We start from the raw sequence: 10049 nt of genomic DNA, 5'->3' as shown, positions 1-10049 counted from the left end.
ATTGTTCTACCAAAAATATATTTACATTGTTTTAAGGGTAAGTTTAGGGTAAGGGTAGGTGTGGACGGGTAGGTTTAGGGTAGGGGTAGGTATGGACATTAAAAAAGCCTCAAACCACATGGATAAGATGCTGGTAGCACAATCTGATAGGTAACATTTTTCGCTATCGATTTGTGCTACCTATCTTTTTAATGGGAGGTAGCACAATCTGAGCGGGTAGCACAAATCGTCAAAACACCGGCATGATGGATTCTAACTTCCGTTTGGGTGCTCTCGTGTTCCGGTCTCCATAGAAATCAATGTTAAAACGGGGTAAAAAGATCGACTATATTAATTAAACTGAAACTTTTTTCAATATAACTAAATATAAATATGTGCGCAGGGCTATGCTGTTGTTGGCTACCATAGTAACAGCAATAAGCATAAGGAATTTCTGTGAAGTACTTATTTTGCGTACCAGCAAATATGTCCGTGTCCGGCGCTGTATGCGCAGCAGCACAGAGGATGACAAAAAACGAGCATGGCAGCGCTTAAGTTAAAATACTATGTGTGAAATAATAAAGAAAATGTACAAATAATGAGAGCTCTTATCATTTTGTTGACAAAATCCCGCGAACTTCGCCCCGATCAGGAGCTGTTTATAGGATACATGCACTCCTGTGTTTTCAATGCTGCTAACCGCGGGTCGTTTCATGTCATCTACCCACTCATTAAACTATGACAAGTTACTGCAAAAAGACGGTCATTTTGACAATGTAAAGTGATGAAACTATTGCTTTTTAAACTTTTAAGCTTTTTAATTTTCATAGGTTTAACGTTATATTACCGGTTCGGAAAATACGTTAATTTGATTAGAAACACCAGAGACAGGAAATGTAAAGCATCGTTCCAGTCGGTGAAGCCAACGGAACTTTGGTCGAGCGGCCGTCTTACTACTCTACTACCGGCAGAGAGCATCATTGACTGTCAGCCGAAACACTGACCTAAAATCACGATTTGAAGAGTAATCAGTCACGCAGGATTAGTTTTTATGTTATGTGTATGTAAATTAATTGTTACTTAACATGTTTTCTGCAATGTTTATGGTCTTTTCGCACAGGATAAGCTATATATTGAAATCGTTAAGGTGGTTGTGTCAGCTGCGCACTGCCGACACAGGTAACTGATCTAACACAAAATATATTTCTTTATGTACGTAATTATGCAGGAACTATTAAACATGAATATATATATTATCAATTATGAATATAATCAAAAATTGATTTGAATATATTTAGGTATAGTAGACAGTGGACTTCTGGTTAATATAATCTAAATAGGCTATGTCAGTTCACAGCTTATGATTCACCAGATATCAGTTTAATTTGACGTAACACTTGACATTTCTCCCAAAAATCTCATAGTTTAAATAGCCTACACTCTTAGTTGTCGCTGTGATTAGTAGTGATGGCAAAGTGAAGCGTTTCTGCACCAGCGGGAAAAAAATCGGAAAAAGGTTAATTCATTACGTGAAGCTTTTCAACACAGTTTATGTTGTGGCCATCTAGTGGTCATAAAAATTAATAGCACCTCCCAAAGTGCTGTGTTCCATTACAGCCGATGGTTTCACATCTGATTGTACAACTGATTCTTTGTTTTATTTTATTGTAGCCTATATAAATAATGGTCATTGTCAAAGTCATTCGTTTGTGTCGGTGTTCTGGGACTAAAATAAGTTAAATAAATGAAACATAAATTCAGAAATTAAATCTGCTTTCTGTCTATTTTAACTCTGCCTGCAGTCTTTAGACTATTTAATAGGCAAAGTTCATTTGAGTTTAATATATAAATTACGATACTGAAAAAAAAAACAATGCTAACGCATTATAATGTAAAGGAAACGGCGCTGAGGTTCGTTTCGTTTAAACCATGCTGAAGCAGTCACGTGGTTTTCAGGATAACGAAGCTTCAGACGTCATAGTTCACGTGTTTTTGGCAAAACGAATCAAGCTCCAATACAGTGCTTTATTGTGAATGTGTGTGTTTTGATACGTAAAAGCTTCAGAGCTTGAATGTAACATCGCTAGTGATTAGCTGCTTAGTTACAGCTTAGCTGTTGCTGTAAAGTAGCTTTTTCTTTCAGAATGCTTTAGAGTGTGTCAGAATGTGTCGCAAAATATGTGGTTTAGTTAAAAAACTTATAGTCCCAAAGTAAATGACTATTATTCTTGATTTTATATTTTAAAATAGCTTCCTTTGTGAAGCCAAAGTGTAATTTTTCTTTGAGGACTGTTAATCAAGCATTAATAATCTTGTTTATTAGAATTGGTACTTTTGTAGCTATTTGCATAATCTGAATCCGGTTTGGATAACTCAAAATCAATCCACATGATTTTTGCTGCTAATCTGTTTAGTTGGAGGCTACAATGCCCAAACAATGGATCTCCAGCAAGCAAATTAGCTATCATGGCATTAGCTCATTGTGCAGAAGTCAAGTAAACAAATCCTAGTGCCTTTTCCAGATTTATCTATGCTTCGTTGTTTTAGGAAAATTAGCTAACACATAGCATGATATCCCCCCGGTTTCACAGACAAGGTTTAAGCCTATAGTCCCAGACTAAAATGTAAATCTGAGCTGTTTCAACTGAAATAAACTTGCACTGACTGATGTTAAAATATATCAGTGCCTTTGTTTTGTCTCAAGATGCACACCAGTAATGTTTTTTCTAAGGCATGTTAATAAAAATTACTTAAATGTCCTAATTGAACTATGGCCTAATCCTGGCTTAGTCTAAACCCTGCCTGTGAAACCAGGCCATCATGTTCTAATACGGTTTAATTTCATTGATAAAATTAAATGTTTGATAGACTAGAATATGGATTTGTAGTAATAAGTTTTTATTGGAGTGGAACCAGATGGTCCTTCACAGCTCTTCAAATGGCTAACATTTAATGCTATAACAAACTTGTGTATCTTTTAAGTAGAAGTTAACAGCATTGGCAACTAAAACATCTGTACCTATCAATTCAAATGTTGTCTATCAAATTCTTCTTTTTGTATCCTGTCTTGGTGTTAGTCCAAAAACTGACTTATTTTGTATTTCATATTTTAAAAATTAAGACATAGACCACAAATATTAAATGGATCACTCCTATTAAACAAACGAAGTACTGCTCAATATGGTTGGAATGAAAGTCGTGCCTTGAAAGAGCTAATTACCTTTTTGATAGAGTTTAATTTAAAATGTGTGCACAATAATGTTGTCCTGCCTGAAAACGACCTGAAGACAGAAAAATGAGCAGTAGACTAAAATGAAACTTTGGTTTTAATGACTTTTTGTATGAAATACACCATCCTATGACCCTCCATGCTCACTAAGAGTTAACTCTAATGGACAAATCATGCAACTTTAAAGAGGAAACCATTGTACATAAAAGATTTCATGTTTGCTAGACTCTTTTTTTTCAATTAGAAAGCATGTTTTTATTTCATTATTGCTTTGACTCTGTAGAGTAGTTCACACTTCTCTTCACATTTCATTGTAATTGGTAAGTTTACTAATTTGTGCAATGACATGGAGTTATGTATTATAAAGACTCATAATACACAGCTGATGTTCTAAAAGCTGCCTTTGTTGTTCCGTAACTTGCACGTCTGTGTAAAATCGGACTGTAGGGTGGAACAGACTTTGTTGACAGAAAGCAATTACCCTGTAAATGACAATGTTGAAATTGTTTTGTTATGTTCTGTTTTATAAATTGTAGTCTAGACAAAGTAGAAGGGGACTTTTAAATTATACAAATTCGCCACAGGTTTCCATGTGAATGCTATCTAAAATATTAAAGTTGTTTTGAAGTGTTGTTTAGCCCACATTTTGTGGTCTGGTCTTCAAGATTGCTGCTAGTAATATCACTCTCGGCCATCTAGTGCATCCTGGAGCCTAAACAACAAAGAAAAAGTAGAATCAGTAATATATATGATACACTGTAAAATACAAAAACGAAAGTTTTATTTTATCTCTTACTCGAAGTCTTCCCCATCTAGAAGTTTCTTGTAAGTGTTGATCTCTGCTTCCAGTTTCATCTTAATATTAAGCAGGGCTTCATATTCCTGACCCTGCTCTGTGATATTTGACCTCAGCTGTGACAGCTCAGCTTCAAGCTGCAGTGTGATGTTGTTGTACTTCTCCACCTCTGCGTTTGAACGTAGCTCCGTGTTCCGCAACGTATCCTCAAGCGACGCTTTCTATAAAGTTTGGTAGTTTCATCAGACAGTTTCAACATAAACTTCTAATTTTATTAAAATTGCAACAATGATATCTGAAACTTTCATAATATGGTGTGCATGTGCACATTACCAGGCTTTGTTGGGATGCAAGCTCTATTTCTAGTGTTTGAACCTGTCGCCGTAGGTCATTCATCTCCATCTGTGCACCTTGTAATGCCTCTGTGTTCTGAGCCACCTGCCCCTGAACTTCTGATATCTGATGAGAAAGAGTCGGTTAGATTTGTCTGGAGATATTTGAGTTCAGTTAAAGCAAAATTATTGTCATGTGGTAGTCACCGGTTCTGTACCTGGGATTCGTGCCACATTTTGAGTTCCTCTGCGTTTTTGAGAGCCATCTTTTCATAGTTACCCCTAATCTCTTCCATCACTTGAGACAGATCCTGCCCCTTTGGTGCATCAACATCCACCTGAACACCTGACTGGGTGATCTGGTTTCGCAGCTCCCCAACTTCCTGTCAAAGTTGAGCAGAAAAGAAATCTGTGATATTTAGAGTATGAAATTATAATATGGTGGCGGTTCCTGCATTTCGATGATGTCACAGATTTTTGTCCAATCAAATGCTCTCTAGAATTAGCTCCTCCCTCAAATTGTGGTTAATGGCTAAGACAAATCAAAAGACTATTATAATTTTTTCTTCTTCCAAATTTCTACTTCGATAAGATAATACATCAACACAGGAAAGAAAGATGTGTTCATCAAACGACATGAAATCCATATTCAGCATATTCAGAGATGTGAGAATCTCATTCTGTGTGTGAATCTAGTGCACCTAGTGTTAAGTGGTTCTTATGCAATGGTTGTTTACATTTTCATGGTTTTTCTTGAGGAAAACAAGCTCGTCTTTCAAGGACTCAATTTCACCCTCCACATTCAGGCGACCAACGTTGGTGTCATCAATGACCTTCTTCAGACCTGCAATGTCTCCTTCCACAGACTGCCTGATGGCCATCTCATTCTCAAACCTAAAACACACACATAATAGTCATAATAGACATAATAGGTGTGCATGATAACAGTCCTCCATCACGCATCTGTCAGGCTGAAGATTTCTGACGTGTCTATTTGTAACCCTGGACCACAAAACCAGTCATAAGGGTCAATTTTTTAAAATTTGAATTTTTTTAAAATCTGAGGGTGCAAAAATATCAAAATATTGAGAAAATTGCTTTTAAAGTTGTCCAAATGAAGTCCTTAGCAATGCATATTACTAATTATAATAATTTTTAAATATATTTACGGTAGGAAATTTACAAAATATCTTCATGTAAAATGATCTTTACTTAATATCCTAATGTTTTTTGGCATAAAAGAAAAATTAATAATTTTGACCCATAAAGTATTGTTGGCTATTGCTGCAAATATACCAGTGCGACTTATGACTGGTTTTGTGGTCCAGGGTCACATTTTGTGATTCTAAAAATGAGCACAAAAGCATGTTCCTTTGATACCAAGCTGCAAAGATGTGTTTTTAAGATGCTTGTTGTGTGGTGCAATATTGAAAACTGACTTGACTCTGAAGTCATCTACAGCCAGACGAGCATTGTCAATCTGCAGAACAAGACGAGCATTGTCCGAAGTGACATCAAACACCTACAGGTAAAACAAAGCACATATTTCACCAAACAAAACCTGTTTTTGACATCCTTTCAGCTTTTTTTTCTTGTAGCAACTCTATAAAAGATAAGATTTCTCGGATGGTTTTAATTACAGCATTCTTGGAATGAGGTTCAGACGTATGAGTTCTTACCTAATCAACTAATGACCTGGAATCAGATATTGAATTATACTTTGTATTAACTTTCTTTATGAAACTGGTGCATGAAAAGGTCTGACTGAGCAGGACTATAAAATATGAGACAAAAGACAGAGTTGTTTTTCAGTCAAACTTGGATTTGACTGTATTTTTTGGATTTATTTATTTATTATTGCTATATTTGATGTACTGTATGTGAGAGAATTTGTGCATATCTGTGTGTATATATATATATATATATATGTAATATCTGTGTAATATCTAGTATGTGCATAGTGCAGAACATTTGAATTTAAGGAATAATCAAACAATACTCATACTAAATTTGTCTATGTGCCACATCCTGCACGGGTGAAAGCGGAAGCTGGTACATATTATCATGCGCTTCTGCTTATCAGACCTAGCTGTCTGAAATTTCATAATATTTGTATTAAAACTATGTCTTAATTTTCCTAAATAAAAAATATAGTTAGCATTCTTTTTAATTTAGAGCCTTTTTTTATTAGCTCAGTTTTCTGCTTTTGCAGTTTTACAACTGGAATTTTGTTGAATTGAATTGAAAAAAATGTAATTAAAGCAAAGATTAGACATTTTGGAACTATAAATGTTATGTAATGACTCAGCCACATCTGTTATAAATGATGGAGTTCTTCTTTTGCATTCTTGTTGTGTGCGAGAGAGTGCCGTTGTGGCTTTGTGGGTGCTTGAGCGTGTGTGCAATTGCTTATCCCACATCTGTTTTGCATTATGACTCTAGTCAGAGACTGTAGGAAGTCCATCAAACATTCTTCTAATGCTTTAGAAATGCTTATGAATGTTATATTTGTGTTGACCATTGTCATGGTTGCACAGATTTTAAAACCAAATGTGGAGGGTTTTGAGGAATTTCCTCAGTTGTAACCAGAATGCATATAGAGAAAAGCAGAACAAGCACAAAAGAAAGGAGAGAGAGACCAGGGCGTGTGCCACACCCTCCATTGAGATGTACGGAAATCTGATCATGCACTTTTATTACACTGAAGGGTTCTCATAAACACTACAGAAACGTTTTTTTTTTTTTTAAATATGTTCTCAAGACATTCTTTAGACTTAAACAGGCTCAGGTTTTGGTGACAAAGAAACCAAAAAAGTTTTCATGAGTTTAACATCCGCAACAGAAACTGGGAAAAAAAATTGTTAACCTAAAAGTGTGCTTTTATATTGTAAATTGGATTTATTCAAGTTTATGTATTATATTATATTATATTATATTATACATTTTACATACCATAAATTGGCATGTAAAATATCTTTGCACTCTTTTCCTCAGTACACTACATTATAAGTATAAACTATTCTTTGTGTTCTGTTGAAATTAATACATAAAATGGCTGTTTTCTGCTTGTGCAAAACCTTTACTTTAATTCTAGGTTTTGCTACTTCATTTCAACTTGATTGCTGTAATTCAAAACATCTGGTATCTCCTCCTCTTCCTAAGATAAATAACTGGCTGCTCTCACAAACTCTCAAATGCTTCCTTTTGCAGTTTGCTCAGACAAAGCATATAAACCCAGCAATGTCTCTCACCTTCCTCCTCAGGTCATCCAGGATTGCATTGTACTTGCTGTAGTCACGTGTTTCTGGTCCACCTTTCTCCAGGGCCCCTCTGATCTGGATCTCCAGTTTGCTGTTCTCCTGCTCTAGCCGGCGTACCGTTTCCAGGTATGTGGCCAAACGGTCGTTCAAATTCTGCATCTGGCCTTTCTCGTTGCCTAGGATGTGCCCTGTGGAGGCAGTGCTCGCCCTGAGGGACCCTGCTGCACCAGCACCCATGCCGGCTGAGCTCACGTTGAAGGCTGTGGAAGAAGAAATGCCCCCACTTCTAGGAGTAGAACGGAGAGACATGGAAGAGACAGATGAGATCCTGGTGCCCTGTCCACCTGCCCCGCCATACGTACTAGCGGCACGGTGCACCGGCACAGATCGGGTGAAGGAGACGTGAGAGGCCTGAGGTGCGTAGAAGCTCATGGTGGTGGAGGAAGGAAGTTACTGGCTGCACGAGAAAATGAACGTATGCTGAGGGACGCAAGTCGTTGAGAGCAACAGGAAGAGAACTGCGAGGCTTTTATACCCCCACCAAACTCTTTCTGTTCCTCCTTTTCTCTCTCTGACTCACAGACACATGCACACTGACCAGCTACAACCCTGCCCACATGGTCTGTTTTTTCCCTTACTTTTTTCGGTGATCTCTGACGCCCTTCCCACATCCTTTCTCCCTTTTCTGCCTCAATTTCACCCCTCTGCTTCCCTCCATCCAAACCCAATCTCTGAGCTCATCTGGCCACATATATGTACTGCAACGAGATACAGCCCTGAACTCAGGCTCATTATGTGCTTTCAGTCCCACAATGCTTAAATAACAAGTCTAACTAAGAAAAACAGGGGCTGAGAGAGAAAACAATGGTTTATGATTTTGATCATGCACCTTTGGGACAGCATTGTCTGCATTTTCCCAAGACCACATGTGAACTAGAGTTAAACTTTTTTTTTTTTAAGTTTAGATCCTTAAAGGGATAGTTCACCCCCAAATACCATAATTTACTTTTTTTTTTTTTTTTTTTTTAAATATCTTCATGTTCCACAAATAAAAGGAAGTCATACAACTTTGGAACATGAGAATTTTACATTTTGGCTTAACTTTAAGGCATCTAAACTTATTCACTGGGATGTTTCTGCAAACTGCAGCGCTACAAATAGTCTCACTTGCTTTTGACCTTTTAAGGTCTTGCTCAAAATTATATAACTGTCCAAATATGTGTTTAAAAAAAACTTTGATAAAGGCTCAACACTAACACAGAATACATTTGGGAGTTGTATAAAGAACAAGGTGATAAATGCAAAAGCTCAAGATAATGTCTTAATGGTTGGAGTTCAGTAAAAAGGGAACAGTGTGAATCTCTACCTCTCTAGGGTTTAAAATGTATACTTTTTGGTAACAATTTTGCTAAGACCAAATTCTCTTGATGATTTCTCTTGTTGTAGCACAAAACCTGGAAAACCTATGAAAAACCATAGTCTTGGCTGTGATGTGTAATATTGATTTTGTGCAAGCGCTCACTGAGATCATATTGAACAAGCAACAATTATAAAGGACTGTAAAAACTGTACAGTGTGAACCCAGCTCTAATATCACAGGTTTTGAAATCCGAGATTGGCAAGAAAAAACAAACAAAACAATAACACATAGCTAATTGTTATGATAAAGATGTTGCTTTGAAATACCTGTGATCCAAAGAACAGGACACCCAGAAGCTTAACACACCCAGGAGGTAAAAGAAACCTGAGGAGTATACATGCACAAAGCATTTTTGAAAGCTGATCTTTCTTTCTTTCTTTCTTTCTTTTCTTAACATGCTTATCCAAACATCTGTTTTCTTGAATTCAATGTTCTCAGCAGTTTTTTTTTTAAATTGTCCATTTTTTAAATACTTGCAGTGTTTGTAACTTGTTACAAACTGTCAACGTGCATCAAGGAACAATTAATGTTTCACTTTTTAAAAATAAATGCTTGTATTCACAATTTAAAATACGTACGATGTAACAGGCAGCAGGTTGCCTATTTAGAGGCTGAATTAATTTCTCGTAGAACATTTCTCTGACTTGGATGAGAATCTTTGCTAACTTGCTCTTGTCGGTGGTTATAGTGCTTTCTCTGTGTCAAGAGTGCAATCTGCAGTGTCTTTGTTTGGATGGGGTATCCATAGAGCTTTGGTTTTCTACAGGATGAGTCATCTGTCCCATGATTTCCGGGAGCTCTGAATACAAATTACAAACTACCCTGCAGGAAAAAAGTGCATGGTTTGATCAAAACCCTCTTTTTTCTTCTCTGTTCTTCATGGTTTAAGTCTCCTGCATGCTCTCCAGCTAGAGCTTTTGCTATAGATGCAGAGAAGTACATCTAGCATTCAAGACCTTAAAGCAGTGTTTGTTTCAATCATACACATGGCAACCTTATGTGTGTGTTTTGTTGTACCAGTCTGTTTCTAAGC

The 10049-nt window shown here is 36.7% G+C and overlaps 1 protein-coding gene across 1 annotated transcript; it reads right to left on the bottom strand.

Annotated features, from left to right (window-relative positions):
- Positions 1-3287: 3287 nt before the first annotated feature.
- On the bottom strand, positions 3288-8132 carry LOC107667394 (keratin, type I cytoskeletal 18-like). Its single transcript, XM_016459063.1, has 7 exons — positions 7588-8132; positions 5776-5858; positions 5074-5230; positions 4555-4719; positions 4338-4463; positions 4005-4225; positions 3288-3920 (listed from the first exon to the last, which is right to left on the bottom strand). Exons 1-7 carry the CDS (start codon positions 8026-8028, stop codon positions 3890-3892), a joined length of 1224 nt encoding a protein of 407 aa, XP_016314549.1. The 5' UTR covers positions 8029-8132; the 3' UTR covers positions 3288-3889.
- Between the last annotated feature and the right edge of the window lie 1917 nt (positions 8133-10049).

Source organism: Sinocyclocheilus anshuiensis, unplaced genomic scaffold, assembly GCF_001515605.1.
Source record: "Sinocyclocheilus anshuiensis isolate Anshui unplaced genomic scaffold, SAMN03320099.WGS_v1.1 scaffold964, whole genome shotgun sequence".
NCBI classification, from domain to species: domain Eukaryota; kingdom Metazoa; phylum Chordata; class Actinopteri; order Cypriniformes; family Cyprinidae; genus Sinocyclocheilus; species Sinocyclocheilus anshuiensis.
Note: the sequence above shows the minus strand (reverse complement) of the source record. Positions and strands in the feature narration are given on the sequence as shown.